Here is a 19765-nt window from a genome sequence, read left to right on the forward strand (position 1 = left end):
GCTGAAAATTTTTGACATCCTGAGATGATAACTGGACGTTCTATAAGCACTTTTTGTAATCATGAACTGGATGGCTATCTAATCAAACGTTTAATGCGAACGCGTATATAGCGCGAGCTGATTTTTTTTTATTTATGAAAATTATGAGTATAGGCAGGTTGCGTATCTCGCTAAAACGAATAATGAAAATTCTATTCGCGAGAACCATATTGACTTGAACATTGGATTTTAAAGCCCTATTTGAACAGATAATTTACTTATCTCAGTCAACAGCTACCGCGGGCGTATATAGCGCGGGCGACATTTTGAATTTTATATAATGACCTGAAAGATTTAGTGACATTATTGGGAGCTATACAGTGAATGGATGAGAAAATCTTCAAAATTTAAGGAACGAAAAAGCTGTTTTGGAGCACTTTGCAGCTTTAGTAGGATGCTTATGACAACATTTACTATACATTTTTTTATTTTTCAAAATTTCGGGGGTGGGGCCAACTCACTGGGGGAAAATGCCTTCCGTGCCTCCCCCTTGGTGCCGCCACTGGTCTTGGGCGGAGCCCCCGGAACCCCGTTATATTTTTAAACGTTGTAGGCAGATGGCCACTGTTTTATCGGCAAATCGCGGGTACATACACAACACATATTAACTTCAACGCAGTTGCGGATAATAAACTAAATATTTTGAGGCAGCACAACATAGCAAAATGTGGATAAATTTGTAGTGAGCGAAGCGAGCCAGAAAAAAATTGGCCTTTAAAAATGATTAAATTATCACTCATTTGATAGTAGCTTTGGAAATTTAGCCAAAGTAAACAGGCTTTTTACGGTAAATCTAGCCAGCGCAAAGCTTTACTTAGGTTTAGGACATGATATCGGGGGATATATCTAGCCCTTGGCTAACCCTACTTTGGCTAAGGATTTTTCCCGGGATTGTTTGTCCCGATTGTGACCATTATTGAATAAAATTTAGCAAGCTTATAATAGCTAGACGCCATCCACCTTTCTTCCCGATCTTTATATTTTTCAATCCTCGGCAACCCGGTCTTGTTATTAAGTTATTCTCTTTTTATCTCGTCCCTTTTCTCTATATTTTGATTTTCCAATTAAGCTTTTGGTTCTACAGTTCTACACCTTCATTTCCCGTTTCTTTCTCCCATTTTCCCGCCATTCTTGCCCGTGCCATTGAGTCATATCATATCCCTCTCTTGCTAATCATGCTAATGTATTAGTATTTCAGGATATTTGTACTTTCTCACGTGGTCTTCTTTCCTTTTCCCGCTAGTTCCTTCCATTTTCCCTATTTGTTCTGTCTTTCTTTCCCTTTCTTTTCATTTTTACCTTTTACCTTTCCCCTTTCCCTTTCCTCTTTTTCTTTGTTTCCTTCCCTTTCTCTCTTTCCCCCTTTTTTCCCCGTTTTTATTTTTATTTTCCCGGTGAAATCCACAAGGGGGGCTGCCCCCCTGCCTGTTACGCCACTGATTTTTATATTCATTATATTATAATAAATGGAACTATATTATGTAATTAAGACTAGCAAAATAAGACGAGATCACCTGACCTTACATGATTAATCATTAATTACCCGCATAAGAAAAGCTGATGCATGAAATCCGCAATGGAAGGAAAACCAAGAATATGGCATCTGAGACGTTTCTTTTTAATCATTCTCATGATTTCAACGGAGAAAGTTGTTAGTGGAACTCGTCCAAATATAATTGTCATGCTCATGGATGATGTAAGTTTGGCAGTTCAGTGCAGGACACAGGGACAGACCAGTCGAGTCCCTGATCGCGCACGGCTCAGGCTCAGCTTGGGCTTCTGCCGCACCGCAGCGACAGGCGGAACTCCAGGCGCGGCGGCGCGATGGCCGATACCGGTACATATTGGCGCGGCGCGGGCATATCTCATCTCTTTCAATTTAAAGTTTTAAACACACAGAGCCCATTGCGACATTTAAATGATGCCTGGAATTCTGCCGGCCCATGGTACCATCAATTTTAAGAATGCATTTTCTGGCTGCCCAATGCCAAGGCAATGGCCAATCAACGTTTTGATATTCAAAATCTGAGTCTCAAAGACTACAGTCTCAGAGTGAAAATTCGGACTTCACAAAATTTGGTGCCACAAATTTTTATCTTCTCAATGAAAACAAAAGTAAAAAATTTTTGCAAACAGAAATTTCCCAATGTCATTGTTATTTTGAATAGGCGAACTAGTCAGTTTTTAGTACTATTGTTGCCTTGCTAATTAGTAATTTGCTTTCCCTTTTCCTCTATAATTTGTTTTTGAACTTGAAACCAGTGAGTCTAACTTTCAGTTTAATAAGAAAAGGCAAAAAGTGCAAGGCCACCTCTCAATGGTTGCCTTGCCTTCTTTTTAATTGTCATGGAAAGCAGTTATGCAATGGGCATGATGGGCCAAACAGATATGAGAAATTAAGATGAATGCTTTTAAGCCTTTAGTGTTTCAGTTGTTGTCTCTGCATCTTGCATAGCCATGATGATAGCGGTTGGCCCACATTTGCTCAACTGGCTTCCATGACAAGCAAAAAAAGATAATTAAAAAAGGGATCCTCTGAAAAGACATATTCAGTTGTTTATCTGCTTGCTAGAAGTTAGACTTTTTCTGTTTTAATTTGATAATCATAATAAAAAATGTCAGTTTACAGTTTACCTCCTCTTCTGGCTGTCCCATGTATTTGTGTACATGGCTTCATTGTCATATATATATGACAATTGGAGAGCATAAAGAGAAGTTACATTTATGATTGTTGGAGATATTAATGATATACATAATTGCTGAAAATGACTTATATGAAATAGTACACACTTCTTGCAAATAACTTTTTCAACAATGTAATTATTAGGCAAGGACAAGTTTTTTTTTTTTTAGGACTGCCCTTTGGTTTCTTCTCCCTGCTAGGTCATGTCCATGTACTCCAATGTTTATTATGTATAATTCTTGATTGCGTGTTTATATTCTTAATAATCTTATGTCATATGAGTGATACTACCCCTTTTCATGTTGTATACGTACATTCTGTCATATTTTCATGAATTGCTTTATTTATTAAAAAAAATTGCCAGGTTTTAATTGTATGATTTTAGAAGAATTTACATTGGTCGTGACAGTATTTTGCTAAATTTATTCAAATTGATTCATAAAAGGATTTGAAAGATATCTATATATAAAATATGTAAAGGTAAAGTCTACCCCAGAAAAATGTTAATATGATGAATAAATAGAGAAAAATCAAACTAGCATAATGCTGAAAATTACATTGAAATCGGATGTGAAATAAAGTTATGACATTTTTAAAGTTTTGCTTATTTTTCCCAAAACAGTTACACAACTCTGTGACATGCAAATAAGACAGTCGACGATGTCTCCCACTTACTTTTTCTTTTGTTTTCTATTTGAATTACACAATATTTCATTTTTTACAGATTTGACGATGCAGGCCTACTTGACTGAACCATTTAGTAAATGCTAATTCCACATGTTCAGGGAGGAATTTTTTCTTTGTTCCATTCGACAATGAGAAGAAAATTAGAATATTTGATATTTCATATAATAAAATACAGAAGAAATAGTGAGCGGATGACGTCATCAGTCTCCTCATTTGCATACTGACCAGGATGTGCATATAACTGTTTGGGAAATTAAACAAAACTTTAAAATGTCTTTCTTATTTTACATCCGATTTTGATGAAATTTTCAGTGTTATGCTTGTTTGATTTTTCTCTTTTTATTTAAATCAACTCTTTGTTGGGGTTGACTTGTCCAATATAAGTCATGTATGATAATCCATCCTAGATTATGTTAACAATTCAGATTTATTTAAATAATATTTAAATACTGCATGTAGATGTGCATGTCTACACAATAAGAAATTGAGAAAACAACAATAAAATCAATATAATTTTCTATTTTTGACTGTAGAGGCCTATAAAGCTGGGGGGTATTTCATGAAACAAATATTCAGTGATTTTCACTGACGAATTTGCTCTCAGCCAATCAAAGTAAGGATTTAGTAGCTTATCACAGAAGTTAGTGAAAATCATGCACTATTTGTTTCATGAAATGCCCCAAGCTGTACATGCCTCTATACATGTAGGCAACAATTGAAAATGATATAAATTTGATAAAGTATTTGATTTTGTTACTATTTGCCTCTACAGTGCGTCCCAGAAAAAACGAAACCGAGATTTAGCGATGATTTATCATAACTTAATCATAAATAAAATAGACAAATGACCTACCAATGTAAAGCTTAGAATCTCCTCTTTCATCTGGTATTACTTAGATTATTCCTCATTCACGCATGATTGAGCAAAAACAATTCGAAGAAAGGATGCCAAAAACTCATTTGGCGGGGGGGTATCTGAATTTCAAAAAGAAAATCACATGACTAAAAAGTTCAATATCTTCTCTTTTCTTTGATACCTAAATCACAGAAAATGGTCAAGTAGTAAAAAAGTTATGATCCCTCGAAACAATGCTTGTATTTCCATAATTTCATTAAATAAACGTGTTTTCACCGGTTTCCCACTGAAGCTATCACACGGTAACAAAAGACTTAATGCATGGCTGAGCGTCAACAAAACGGAGTGTCGAGTGAGTTTGAACGCTAGCCTGTAAAACCTCTTCATTTTATGAAATTATTGAAATTCAAGCCTTATTTCAAATAACCAGAACTTTGTTATTTCTTGACCATTTTCTGTAATATAGGTATCGAATTAAAGAGCAGATATTGAACTTTCTTAAAATGTGGTTTTCTTTTTAAAACCCAGATACGGCCCGCCAAGTGACTTTTTGGTATCCCCTTTTCAAATTGTTTTTGCTCACTCATGCGTGAATGAGAAATAATCTAATTAATTTTAGATGAAAGAGGAGATTCTAAGCTTTAAAATGGTAGGTCATTTGTCTATTGTATTTGCGATTAAGTTATGATAAATCATCGATAAATCTCGGTTTCGTTTTTTGTGGGATGCACTGTATAGGGTTTTTATGTTGAAAAATTAATATCTTTGAAATATTTACCAGATGGGATGGGGAGATCTTGGTGTCTATGGCAACCCAGCGAAAGAAACTCCAAACTTGGATCAGATGGCAGCAGAAGGCATTCTTCTACCAGACTTCTACTCGGGGAATCCTCTATGCTCCCCATGTAAGAATAGTATAATGATTCAGGACATTGTTTCAAGATAAAACCATCCATTCCAAGTCACAAGATGCTGATATGCCATTGATTGGCCAATAGCAAATTTGTAAAAGATTTTATTGTTTATCATTGATGACAAATTTCATGAAATGGGGCCTTGCTTTGACCATATTTGATTCATTTTGTTTTATACGTAATTGTTATCAGTGGCTGCTTGCAATTACTGTTATAAGCTACTGAAATCTTGCTTTTTATTCTCTGAACCTGAAGGAAATATATTATTGAGCTTTTGAAATTCGTAATTTCTAAGAATTAGGTGACTGATAGGAAGCCTAGAGGTATTGCATCTAATCTATAAACTATATCATTAATGTATCCATGTGAAATGGTCTCTTCATATTCTCTTACATTTCCAGTTTTCCAATGTCAGTGCTGCATGCTTTTAGATATTTACTATTTATGATAATGTATTACACCATTAGTCTTAAATGTAATTAATTATTTTAATAGAAATGGCTGTTTTTATACCCGTGCAATTCTATTTGTTATGATGTAGAGTCAGTATATCAGTATAATATTAGAACAATTTAAAATATCTGAAAATACTATGTAATTTTTAAAAATAAACATTCTTTTTAAAATCTATATTTCATTTTCTATCAGCAAGAGCAGCATTGCTGACTGGAAGACTACCTATTCGCAATGGGTTCTACACAACCAATGAACATGCTCGTAATGGCTACACCCCTCAGATCATCGTAGGAGGCATACAAGACGATGAAATACTACTTCCAGAGCTGCTGCAGAAAGCTGGTTACAGGAACAAAATTGTTGGGAAGTGGTATGTCACATGTTTTTTTCAGCAGGCTGAAGCGATAATCTTGAAAGAAATTCTATTATTTGGCGTTAGATTTACCAAGGATACTGAATCTGAATTGGAAATTCAAGTTGGTTTCAATTACAAAAGGAACTGGCAAGGTGGCAGCTCTTATTAAGCTCTTTCGTTTTTCTTTCTGTCTCCTCTATCTGAATAATTTTACTGATATTTGATGGAAATGAATAAATGAAATAAAAGTTACCATATCTATTTCCTACTTTACAATTTGGAATTACTCTATAAAGCACTAGATAATCCATGAATTCCCTTATGTTTTATTATGACATGATATTGATAAATAAATTTCTTCTTGAATTTACAGCCATGAAGCAAAATCGTGCAACATACATGTACATGGCACTAATGGTACTATCAAAGTGAAGTTTGTGTACTCAAAACTAATCATCCATTGCTATTGCTATATTATTTTATTTCATTTTATCTTATTTCTACATTCACATCAGTATCAGAATTTTAAAATATAAAATATACAAAGGTAATATATACCAAAATAATAATAGCTGTAATATAAGCAATGAAAATAAATATCAACAAGATGTATTATACAATTTACAAAATGACAAATTAAAAGAATGCAGGAGACCGCCATCATGAGCGATTAGGCGTGGTGATGATGGCGGCCTCGTATTATTGTTACTGTTGTAATTGTATCATCTTCATTCAAACCATTCAATTTTCTTGATCTATGTCCATTCCAGGCATCTTGGACATCAGCCTCAGTTCCATCCTTTAAAACATGGATTCGATGAATGGTTCGGATCACCCAACTGCCATTTTGGACCTTACAACGACAAGAACACTCCCAACATGCCAGTATATCAAGACACTGAGATGGCTGGAAGGTATTACGAGGAGTTTGCCATTGATAGGAAAACGGGAGAATCTAATCTTACACAGCTTTATATCCAGGTAAATATTGGGGCACAAGTTCCATGCTGATATTAATAATAATGATAATAATAATAATGATAATGATATCCACAGTACAGAGAGCTCGAGGCACAATGAAAGAAAGAAGAATGAAATAAGTAAGAAGAAGAAAATGCCATAGAAATGTCTGAGATGATGTCTTCAGAAACAAATTTCAGTCTCAATTCTTTGTTTTAACATTATAACATTCACAGATATTGAGGAGAAGGATAGCCCTCATAAACAAATTGCTTGAAAAAAAATGAAAGCCCAATTGTATGCTCATGAAATTTATAATTTATAATGCAAAATTGATATATTCTTTGAATGAAAAATAATTTCATTATATAAATAATGAAGATGATGAGAATGACGAGGACAATGAGGAAAAGTAAGGCAATGAAAATGATAGCAGTGATAATGGCGATGACTTTTAACTTCAGATTTATTATATTTCAGAAGATGCATTGATATCTAATATTTAAAGGAAGATTCCATTTTGACATCAAATAGGTTAAGAAGAGTTAGATAATATGAGCTCGACTAAGAAGTTTTTTTCGTATCAGAAGATGAATCTCTGACAACCGTTCAGACCTCTTGATTTTGTTTTAATCATGTAGACAGTCCACATGAGTAACATACCTTAAATATCATTGAAAAAAAATAATTGATAATGAGAAACAATTATATTGACATTGAGTTGTATATTAAAATAATAAGTCACGTCAACATAGGCATTCTATTTCAAGCTCTGTTTGCCAACCGTGCATACAGGAAGGAGTCAGCTTTGTAGAACAGTCTGTGGCGGCAAGGCAACCATTCTTTCTCTACTGGACCCCTGACGCCACCCACGAACCCCTTTATGCCTCCAAGTCTTTCCTGGGGCGTAGTCAGAGAGGATTATATGGGGATGCCGTGATGGAGTTGGACTACGGTGTAGGCCAAATTCTGGATAAAGTCCAAGAGCTTGGGATAGCTAACAGTACCTTTGTCCTGTTCACGTCTGACAATGGTGGCGCTGTGTATGCTCGAGAAAGTGGTGAGCATGTGATGTGGTAATACTCGGATGCACAAGGGCTGTTGCCCGTTGGTATTGTCTATCACTGTGGGATGATGTTTAAGCACGGACTGTATATTTTTTCGTCACGTGAATCATAAATCACTGTTTAACCTCTGTACATTGTGCACTAATACCAATATTGGATATTCGTATAGTTGATGCTTAAGGTTCTCCAAAATATCCCTGATTTAGGCTCCTAATAATATAGCCCATACCATTCAAGGAATCACTCCAACTACGTCACATTTCCTTCAATATTGACATTGTTAAATCATAATATTTGGGTGTTACTTGATTCTTTAAAAACAAAACCCTTCTTATTATTTTTTTAAAGAAAATAATTCTTTGAAATAACTATCACTATATACCTTGGTGCACACTCCATTCTCACACCTTTCCTTTGCTTCTTTGGCAATTCTCTTTTCTTTGAATTATGTAACTTTATCTTAGAATTGTAATACTAATAATGGGTCCAATGTGTAATGTTTATAGTCCACTTTGTGTCATACAAGGTATTGTATAATTCCACCTTTATACTGATTGCCCTTAAAAATATTACATCCCAATTGTAAGTTGCAGGGGGACTTCAGCCATAAACACAAACCCACTAGATCATGACTACATGGACACCTAAATTCTAAAGTTAATCAATTATGCGGAAGCTTCATGGTAAACCATGTATCTGTCTAGGTAAGGGCATATGTTGCCTCCATCCTGGGAGAGTTTATTGTATTTCTAGATATCTTTTTCATTTTGCTTATTGACATAGCTGGTGTTCAATCATGGCAGCTTAGGTGATGATTTTCTGTTTTTCTTTTATCCAGAAGAACATTCACAGATAGACTACATGTATGTGAGCACATTTTCTAGTGTTGGATGTCTCAAAACATGTCTTAAGACAGTGATTGTGTGTCATTATGTCTACAGGTTGTCTGTCCGTCCAGCCGTCTGTCTCTTTTTTTAGTCTAAGCATCAGTGGGATATGTCTTGTGTTTTTGAGGCTGATACTACAGTGAGACACTGGAAAAAAAAATCTGAATTTTGAGGAGTTAACCTCACTGCTTTGTTTCAATCTGTAGGTGTTGGGTGACTTGAGACTTGTCTTGGTCTCGAGACAGTGAATGCTTGTCTCTTGCCTTGTCTTGCTCGGTCTTGGCTGATTTAGGACACAAACGTCTCTGTCCCAGTCTTTGTTTTGGATGTCATTGTCTCTCTATCTCAGGGACCCTTGCTTGGTTAGTGTCTAAAACTGTCTAAGATCCAACATTGCCTTTTCTCTCTGTTAGATCTTTTCTTTTTTCAAGAAAGTCATAGAGGTTACCGGAATCAACCAGTCACTGAGTTGATATATTAATAACCTTGATTCCTTGTCTGCTTGTATATCATGATATGTGTCCCTGGTGAATGACGATGTGACAAACATTGGTTTGAAAGTTTCTGCATAAAACACTATTTTTGTAGTTGGCTTCAGTGTTTTATTAGTGGTTATTCTGTTATTCGTACACATACTCTATCTTTAATTTCTTATAAATTTTCTAAATTATATGCTCACAATGTTCCCTTGCATCTTTCAACTTCATGTTTCCATGGAAGCGATTGTCATTGGAGCTCAATTATGTCCTGGAATCCCCTGCGAATATTGCATCTGTGACTTGACATACTTGTTATGATAACAGGGAGGACATGGATGGTTGATCTGGTGCAGTCATTTCGGAAGTGGCCCGGTTTACTCTGTTAGTAGTTAAAGGAGAACGAAACCTTTGGAATGAGATAGCTTGTGTGAAAACAGAAAAATCAAAGAAACAGGTCAACGAAAGTTTGAGAAAAATCGGACAAATAATTAGAAAGTTATGAGCATTTGAATAGTGATCATTAATGCAATGGAGATCCTCACATTAGCAATGCAACATAGATGTGTGATGTCACTTGTGAACAACTCTCCCCATTACTTTAGAACATATTTCACTTAAACTGCCTCTTTTATCACATCTATCAGTAGATCATGTGTTCTTTCTAAAGGAGGGCATGTAATACAGATTAAAAAAAAATACATCATGGATACAGAGTTTGTGTCACCTTAAGAAAAACCAAAAAGAGACATTTTGGGGGTATTTTATAGTCCATCAAAGGGAAAGTTGTTCACATGTGACATCACACATCCTTGTTGCATTGCCAATGGGAGGATCTCCATGTAGCATTAGTGATTGCAATATTCAAATGCTCATAACTTTCTCATTATTTGTCCAATTTTTCTAAAACTTTCTTTGTTCTTATTCTTTGATTTTTCTGTTTTGACACAAGCCTATTTGTTCCAAAGGTTTCATTCCCCTTTGATTATCGTTATTCTTCCATATCTATTATACATTCCACAGGAAGCTTTGACTTTCATTGACAAGAATGTGGCCTCCAAAGCTCCTTTTTTCCTATACTGGGCCGCCGATGCCACCCACGAACCCCACTATGCATCCCCAAAATTCCTAGGCACAAGCCAGCGTGGACTTTACGGAGATGCCGTTCGGGAACTGGACTCCGGTGTCGGGGCTATTCTTGGATCGCTGAAGGAGCACGGGATTGATGATGACACTTTCGTGATTTTCACCTCTGATAATGGTGCCCCTCTTAACGACAATAATGGTAACATAAATTAATGAATATTGTGAAGCATAAAGTGATGTTGCATGCTTATCACTGTTTTAGCAAATATGCCTCCTTTTTCCTGCTTGTACTATTGAGAATATTGCCTGGTGTTTGTCTTGAAGTATCGCTTGACTTTATATCATATGGTTCATTGGACAAGTCCTTCTGCAACATTAATATACCCCTTAAAAAGACATGTCTTTACATTGGTGACCACACAGTATAAAACCCACAATGAGTTGGCAGGGAAGTTTTTTTTGTAATAATCAAAAGTGCTAATTTTAAGCTTCAGTTATAAAAAAATAAACTGACATTTCTTGAAGTAGAACTTTTCTACCACCTCCTATCCAAAATGTGCAATCATGAGATTTGACTCAACAAAAGAAACCAGACTTTCTGTAAGACCTTTTTTTAATATATATATAATGCTGATAGTTTCAGTAGCTCTTGTATTTTTAAAACATTCATTGAAGTGATTCTCATTCAAAGAAATCATATTATCTTAACAGTATACATTAATGTGTGATCATATCTTAATGCCTAAAGCCAGGTTATAGCTTTGGTAAAGTGTTAATAATATGACTTAAACTAAAGTATCATCTAACATTTTATAGAAATTTCTTTGCTATGTTTTTTTGACTAACTTGACTCATTCAAATAAACTTGTAATGGTGGATTGACATTTTACTAATTTCCTTCCTCTATATCATGAGTTTAATGAGTTTATGTCCATGCCTTTGCTTGTCCTTTGTCATATACCTGTCTATCTATTATGTATCTCTCTTCACACTCTAATTCTTTCTATTTTAACATTTCTTACCCTTTTTATAAATTTACATTTTTAATTCTTAACCTCATGTCAGAAAAAATTGTGCTCTTGTGACCCCATTGGCAATATTAATATGATGGCAACTGCACATCTTGCTACGTGTATGTTAGAATTGCACTTTGCCAAATACTACAGGAGTACTTCTATTTTTGTTTAAATTCAAATTGAATGAACACTGCTTTTTCTATCTCATTTTCTCTCCTTTTTGAACACCATCAAAGACATATTGCAAATCGTGGAATTAACATATTTTTAGATTGTGGAGGACTTTGTAAGCTAAAATATACTTACTCTGTCTAGAAAAGGAAACCAAGCATGCCTTGCCCAAAGGCTAAATGTGATTCCCCATTCCCACCAAAGATAAAAAACAGAAGAAAGCTATAGAAAAGCCAATTTTTTAGTTCTTTACAAAATGAAACTTGTAGAAAAATAGCACACCATTCAGAAGATACTATTTTACACTCTTACAGAAAACTAATGAAATTACAAAATATGAAGTTATGTAACTTCAAAAAATGTTGGTTAACCTCAAATTCAATACCAAGAGAATACATACCGGTATTCTACAAGAAATAATTACATAAAGATAATGCAGGTTGATATTATGCACGAAGATCTATCCTGAATCATCTGTCTATCTCCCTGTCTCTCTCTCTCTCTAAAGGTGGCATCAATGGGCCATTCTTGTGTGGTAAAGAGACTACCTATGAAGGTGGTATGAGAGAACCAACTATAGCCTGGTGGCCGACGCACATCAAACCAGGAGGGGTAAGTTTGGATTATTATATCCTTGTGAGGCATTAAGATTGTAACTTTGTTATCCATATATTTTACTGCACCACTATCAGGGGGGAAAAATGGATGCTTCATTGATTAATGGGAGTTTCTAGGAAGAACTGCCATTTTAATTTTATCATCAAGCCACCAAAAGTAATTCATGATTTCCTTGAGCAATTACAAAGTGCTCAATTATAAGTTTTGAAGACTGGGCAAACATTTCACCCAGAATTGCACATATATATGTTTTGGAGCCTTCTAAATTGGAGTTTCCTTTAAGATGTAAAAGCAGATGTAAATATATTCCAGTATCTAAATGATTCATCTGCATCTGTGGAGCGTTGTGGCCCAGTGGATTAGTCTTCTGACTTTGAAACAGAGGGTCGTGGGTTTAAATCCCAGCCATGGCGTAATTTCCTTCAGCAAGAAATTTTTCCACATAGTGCTGCACTCAACCCAGGTGAGGTGAATGGGTACCCGGCAGGATTAATTCCTTGAATGCATGAGCGCTGAAAGGCAGCTCGAGCTAAAGCCGGGGTAATAATAATAACAACGCGCCTCGGAATAGAATATTTCTAGATAGATGGCGCTATATAAATGCCTATTATTATTATTATTATTATCATCATAACCAATTCATGTACATTTCTATCTGTGTTCTTGTCAATTTCTGTTATCTGACTTATATAAAAAAATGAATTTAAACATCAATTTTACTTTTAACTAATCACACTACAGGGATTTTTTTTCACCTATACTCTACCGTAATAAAAACTACTGCATGAAGTACAAGGTTTAGCATGGTTGAATACCTCAGCTTGCATCTGTGCAACACCATTGGTTGTGAGTCAAAGAGACAATCAGATTCTTCTTCTTCTTTCTTACAGGTTACTCATCAAATTGGCAGTGTCATGGATATTTTCACCACCGCGCTGAGTCTGGCTGGTATCGATCCTCCCAGTGATCGCTTTATTGATGGGGAGAACTTATTACCGGCCCTGCTCAGTGGGACGCTGGATGCCAACAAGACGATGTTCTATTACCGTGGTAACGAGATGATGGCGGTCAGGCATGGGCTGTATAAGGCACACTATTGGACATGGACCAACTCCATACAGGAATTTATGAGCGTGAGTGAAGTAGAATGTACCATGGATTACAATTTAAAGGGGAAGTTCACCCTGAAAAAAAGTCAATCGAAAATTAACAGAAAATTAACGAACAATATTGGTGACATTTTAAAGGAAATCCATGAAAGATTTTTAAAAATTATTCGAATTCAATTTTTTTAATTTGTGACATCATATGAGAGCAGCCTCCCACATTACGTCAAACCCTCATTGGGGAGACGACCACTGCTCAGACCCTGAACTGCGATTTTATACACTAACTACAAAAACCTTGTTAGAGGATCCAAGTTATTTCATTTCAAAGCTTTTGCAATCCTGCATTACCAATTTAATCCCTCTTATCTAACTTTTCACCTCTGCAGGCAGCCGCAGGCAAGCCAGGGTTAAACGGTAAATAGCAGCTGTGATATTACATAAAAGCAGCTATGCCTGTAGTTGATCCTTCAGAATGAAAATGCTGCATTTGATATTTAATCAAGTTTTCAAAGGCATGTTGTATTTAGAAATCCAAGTTTAAGTTATTTTCAATTTCGAAGGAAGAAAATCAACCCAGAAATAAGGAAAATATTAAAGAGAATAAAATTGACAATGAGAAGAGATTGCTTGGATAGTCAGGCTGCGGTTAATCCCTCTTTTGTTACCGTTCACCTCCGTAGGCAAGCCTGAGCGCTGAGCCAGGGTTAAACGATAAACAGCAGCTTCAAAACTGGGGTGTATCTCTAACGATGATTTTTCCTCATGCATGTATTGTGAATATGAAAAAATTAATGAAATACTTTTTTCTAAAAAATTGAAAATGTTTTATTTTTATTGCATCTTCAATTCGTTTTTAGCAACAGACAAATTATTTCACACCCGGCTCCTGAAGGGAGAAAATATTTAGTCATCATGAACTACTAAAAATTGAAATTTATGCATTTTATATTGCATAATATATGGGGCAGCTGCATGTATATGACATCACAAATAAAAAAACTAAAATAAAAAAAAATTCTAATAAATTTATTAATCTTTGATGGATTTTCCTCAAACCTTCACCAATATTTTTAAATTATTTGTTGTTGTTGTATTTTTACTACAAACTTTTTGTCAGGGTGAATTTCCTCTTTGAGGAAAACAGAATGTTTGAACTATGTATGACCATTTACAGCATCCAATTAGTACTTCTTTGTAATAAAGATAGTCCAGGAATAGTTTCAGTACTAGTTTTTAACACAAGTGTTAACCCTATTTTAACTTGGATTCTTTATTCCTTTTTTTTTTTTGGGGGGGGGGGGATGGGTGATAAATTTGACCCCCACTTTGAAACTTGGCCATCAAAGGTTTGGTCAAAGCAAACTTTGGCACAGATATTGGGACACCTTTAAAAGGCATTGTTATGTAATATTTTTGGCAAAAAATTGTGATTTATATTTTGGAATGACTCATTCTTTGCCAAAATTATATTTTACTATATTATTATTGTTTGAAACTTGATGGTGATATAGGGAGTGAACTTCTGCCATGGCGAAAATGTGACAGGGGTCATGACCCATGACCAGGTCAACCACACCCTCTCTCCGCTCCTCTTCCATCTTGGACGTGACCCAGGTGAAAAGTACCTCATCAAGTAAGTATTTTCAATCTCATATCTGGCTTAACTTTAAAACACTATGATCTGGATCTAAGGTTCAAATGCTGCAGCCGGTCATATGAAAATTTTTAAATTTTTGGCTGTATTTTCCCTGTATTTCACCAGAATTTAGATGACTGCACTAGTGGTCAACAGTTCTATTCTCCTTTAATACATTTTTGCCAGTGCAGATGGTGTAGGTGACTCAAAATCAATTCAAATTTGAAATTAGAAAAATGGTATTTATTGATGTTCAAATATATCTCATACACTATCACATGTTGACAAGTTTATAAGCATAATTTATAACACTATACAAGTTTTAAATGTAAACAAGTAATGTACATGCATTATAAATATTGGACCCATTGCCATGTTATGCCTGACGATCCTTCAGATATATGACTAGTGGGCTGGCCCCTTTTTTATTCAGGAATCAAACATCTTGATACATATTTTTTTTCTCTCAGGGACACAGCAGCAGAGTATAAGGCAGTGATGCCTCAGATCAGGCAGATAGTTGAAGATCACAAGACCAACCTTATCCCTGGTACACCTCAGCTCAACATGTGTGATAATGCTGTCATGGTACGTATAGAAAAGAATGACATCTTTCAAAGTTTGATGAATATCATTTTAAAATGTGCTTAATTTAATGAATATATGGTCTCAAAGTTTGCTGATAAATTAACTGTCGACTGTTCTGATATTATCTTTGGTTATCACCAAGGCATGGGACTGAAGCCTCCATTGCTTCACGAGGCATTGATCCCTCCTTATTATTTTTTCATCCAGGCAATGTTATAGCGAAATACATTAAAAAATTGTTCCTTGAATAGGATTTTGACTGTTGGTTCTCGCTAGAGTAGAGTCAAAACTTTTGCATATTGAGAATCGACAGCCCTATTAGCATGTAAGGAGGATCTAAGGTGTAGTGGTCCTGGAACAAATATCCAGTTGGTTTAGGAGAAAGCTATTGGCAATGCTGAATCAGTTTCAGTTCCCCTATCATAGGCACAGGTAGTGCCAACTATAACAAATATTGTCCTTTATACTTAAATTGCACAGTATCAGTGACGGCATTGCTGCTGCGTATTACTAACGTAATAACTTCATTTTTTCTCTTTATATTTTTGATTTTACTATTGTATTCTTTTCCTTTCTCATTTTTTTTTGTCTGACAGAACTGGTCTCCTCCAGGTTGTGAGAAACTGAATAAGTGTCTAAAAGGGCCTGCGTCCGACCCACATAAATGTTATTGGCCTCATTGATTATTAGCCTTCCATCCACTGCGGCCCTCCTCTTAGTAGTGTGCCATCTATGGAAAGCCAACAATGTCATGTCATCTAAACATTGTACACATTATGAAAGAGTGTATTTCAATGCTTGAGAACTATACTCAGATCTCTGTTTTAGATGACACAGTTATACTTTTGGTCATTCCATCATCGAGATACATTCTAATTGAGCCAAAGTCTTTATGATAAAGGCCTTATTTTGATCACCACTTTGCATTGTGATTTAATAATAGTGCATGGTCTATCTTGTACTAAATTAGATTAGGGGGTATTACAAAATACTGTATAATGCAGAGTACACTTTGTTTTTCCAAAGGTCAAAGGCCTAGGATTCCATATAGTATTAGTGCATCATTAGTGAATGGTATTGTCATTACATTACTGCATTGTGGAAATTGAGCATTAAATGCTCACTTGGCCCGAAATTATTCTTGCAATATCTTTTGTTATCAAGACTTTAAGCAGTATGTTGTTAAAGAGCAGATACCTGAAATTTAACCTTTTTATTGGGAAAACATTTGTATGATTGTTTTCTTTATATCAGAGTTGTTACTTGTTGTCACTCGTTATTACATGTATCATGTTACTTTTAGGAAGTACTGTTATATGCGCTTTCATCATGTGTTTCAGAAGAGCTCAAATTGGATATGCTATGTGAAGTTCATTCTAACATCAACCTGAAATTGATCAGCAGAAAAATTATATATATATCATATATATAGAAATGGAGCAGTAAAATTTTGAAAACGAATTTAAAAATTAATGAATATTTGATGGCAGATTTGGATTTGCAAACAAAAATTAGAATGAAAATTTTTGAATTTTCTCTTGATTTCACTGACTTGCTGTATTCATTTTCAGCTAGGAATTGAGTGCACTACTATGGGAAAAATATATCTGAAATTTTGAAGCTACTGTAGTATTTTTTCTTTCTATTTTTCGTTATCTAATATCTTTGAACCTAGTGTTATACATGTAAATAATGAGAGAAAAAGCCATGATCGCTGCAGGTTGATGGTTCTATCTAAATGGGTTTTTGCAATATCACCTGATTTCGCCCAAATGATTACCAGACTTAAATTACTTTGGTCTGCGAATGCACAAGCGAACATGCACCATTGTTTGTATATCATTCAATTTTAAATATGTAATTGCATATATTTTTATGTAATATGAAATATTAGACAAGGATATATTCGTATAAATTGTGGTAGTTTATTCCTAAGCTTATTTATTCCTATGATTTCCCTTTATAAGAGGCTCTTCAGTTCTCATTACTTAGAGGAAAAGGAAATGAAGTGAAAGAATTGTACATATGTACTTATTTTTCTATAATTCTATTGTCATATTGGAATTTATTGAACTGATAGTTGAATATTGGATTTTATAGAGAATATTTCTTATTTGCTCGAATGTAAAACTTGCAGGAAATGTTTTCCAGCAATTTGAATGAATGCGGACATGGCAAATAATTATTCTGAGAGGGTGGGGCTGTGTGCTTACCCCAAGATCTGTGTCTGAAACAATTTACAAATCGACTAATTGTATTACTTTAATACAATCATTTATAAATTTTGTATGTATAATCACCGAGTGACTCATACATCTAATTCCAAAAGTGCTTCTTTTCAAAATTTATAATAAATGAAAAAAAAAAAAAAACAAGAATCTTAAAATTGTTATTTGCAGTTGTCTTGGATGACTTTCAGTGAAAAGTAAGGAGACAGTGATAGTGCAAGAAATGAGATAGAAGTGGGGAGAAATGAATATGGAGAGTAGTGATAAAGAGGGAGAGAGCTGGAGAGAGAGAGAGAAAGAAAGGAGTGGTACGAGAACTTGAGAAGTGAATGAACAAGCTGAGAGTGGAATAAAAAAAACTGAGTCACATTTGACTAAGTTGCGGTTAATAACAATTGGGCCTATAATTATGAGAAAATTTGACCTTGTGAGAAGGGCCACTATTGGTCCAGCCCTTGAAGAGGACTCAAGTATCTAATTGCCTGACACCGAAAGATGATAAATCTGAATTCTTATTACTAGGATCAAAGTTTATGCTTACAAAAATCGACTATCGGTCATGTCATGTCCATACTGGCGACACTTGTATCACTCTGTCTAAAACAGCCCATAATCTTGGGGTTATATTTGATCAAGAAATTATATATTTGCAATCATCTCACTCAAGTCCAACAGAATGTCTGATATCAATTAAAGTAATTTGAGTTTTATCAGAAAGTCATTGTCTAAACTTGCAGCCGAGATACTTATCCATGCTTTGATTTCCTCCCATTTAGATTCCTCAAACTCCTTGTTCTGTAACCTCCCACAAAAAATGTGACAAAACTTCGTCTACAAAATTCTGCTGCCTGTCTCCGTACACTAAAAAATGACTTCATCTTTCTAATTCTCCAGTCCTTACATTGGCTGCCTGTTGAAAAAGAATCACCTTCAAAATTCTTTTACTATTAAATACATCATTCAGTTTATTCTCTCTCCGCCACATATCTGCACAGCTCTATCTAAAAAATATCAGCCTATAGATAGTCTCTCATCATCCGATGCACTATTGCTCCAGACACCCAGAGTAAAACAACGATGGGGGGGGGGGGGGGGGACAGTGCTTTCTCTGTTATAGGACCAAAGCTATGGAATCAACTGCCTATCCAGTTACCGGTATGCCAAATTTCATCAATAAAAACATTCAAGTCCCAACTGAAAACTTATTTGTTCCTCTCCAATTGAAAGTTTAATAGTGTGTTTTATTCAGGAGAGTTCAAATTTCTATTCTTTTTCGTTTTCTATTTGATTTCAGTTATTGATATTAAATTTTCTTGAAGCGCCATGAGCACCGAAAGGTGGACCTGTGCGCTATACAAGTAGCCACCATTATTATTATTAAGTCATACTAGTTTCTAATTGTTTTACATTTATATGCTTTCTGTGTTATTCTAACAATTTTCATGAAACAAGGCCCCTGAAAAGCATGCTTTTATGCACAGGGTGCTAACTTCACAATTGCAAAGACGCAGTCACAATTCCTCTACGGTGGCCGTACGACGAGTGGATAACAGCCGTTTTTACGTTCTTGTGTACCGGCTATATACAAGAAAGTGGTTTTAATGAAAATTAATAAAATGGCTGTTTTCGATTCGCTGTGCGGGCGAGGCAAGGGAAATGTGACTGCAGCATAAAGTAGCCAAATCAATATAAACAGTTTGCTCATAAGTTAATATAACCATTACTGCTGCAACCTTGGTAATTTAAAAATGTGAAGTTAGCACCCCGTGCATTCATGATTGGTCACTTTTTCAAACACATGCCCTGTATTAAAACCATCTTCATGAATCCATCCTTTGATACAGTTCACAGTAATACGTTACTTAAGTCAATTCGATGGATGAACTACATGTATAGAGTGAAATAAATCAATAAAGACCAATCATCCGACTCA

General features: G+C 35.1%; 1 protein-coding gene across 2 annotated transcripts; it reads left to right on the forward strand.

The window, feature by feature from the left end:
- The first annotated feature begins 1522 nt into the window (after positions 1-1522).
- Positions 1523-17961, forward strand: LOC129254082 (N-acetylgalactosamine-6-sulfatase-like). 2 transcript variants are annotated; one of them, XM_054892538.2, is made up of 10 exons: positions 1523-1735; positions 5047-5170; positions 5828-6005; positions 6761-6971; positions 7746-8010; positions 12162-12265; positions 13162-13404; positions 14892-15013; positions 15487-15604; positions 16201-17961. In XM_054892538.2, exons 1-10 carry the CDS (start codon positions 1604-1606, stop codon positions 16285-16287), a joined length of 1584 nt encoding a protein of 527 aa, XP_054748513.2. In that variant the 5' UTR covers positions 1523-1603; the 3' UTR covers positions 16288-17961. The 2 variants fall into 2 exon arrangements, with proteins under 2 accessions (XP_054748513.2, XP_054748514.2); XM_054892539.2 differs by lacking the exon at positions 7746-8010 and adding an exon at positions 10404-10665 and having other exon boundaries at positions 1527-1735.
- Positions 17962-19765: the final 1804 nt, after the last annotated feature.

Source organism: Lytechinus pictus, chromosome 2, assembly GCF_037042905.1.
Source record: "Lytechinus pictus isolate F3 Inbred chromosome 2, Lp3.0, whole genome shotgun sequence".
Lineage (NCBI taxonomy): Eukaryota > Metazoa > Echinodermata > Echinoidea > Temnopleuroida > Toxopneustidae > Lytechinus > Lytechinus pictus.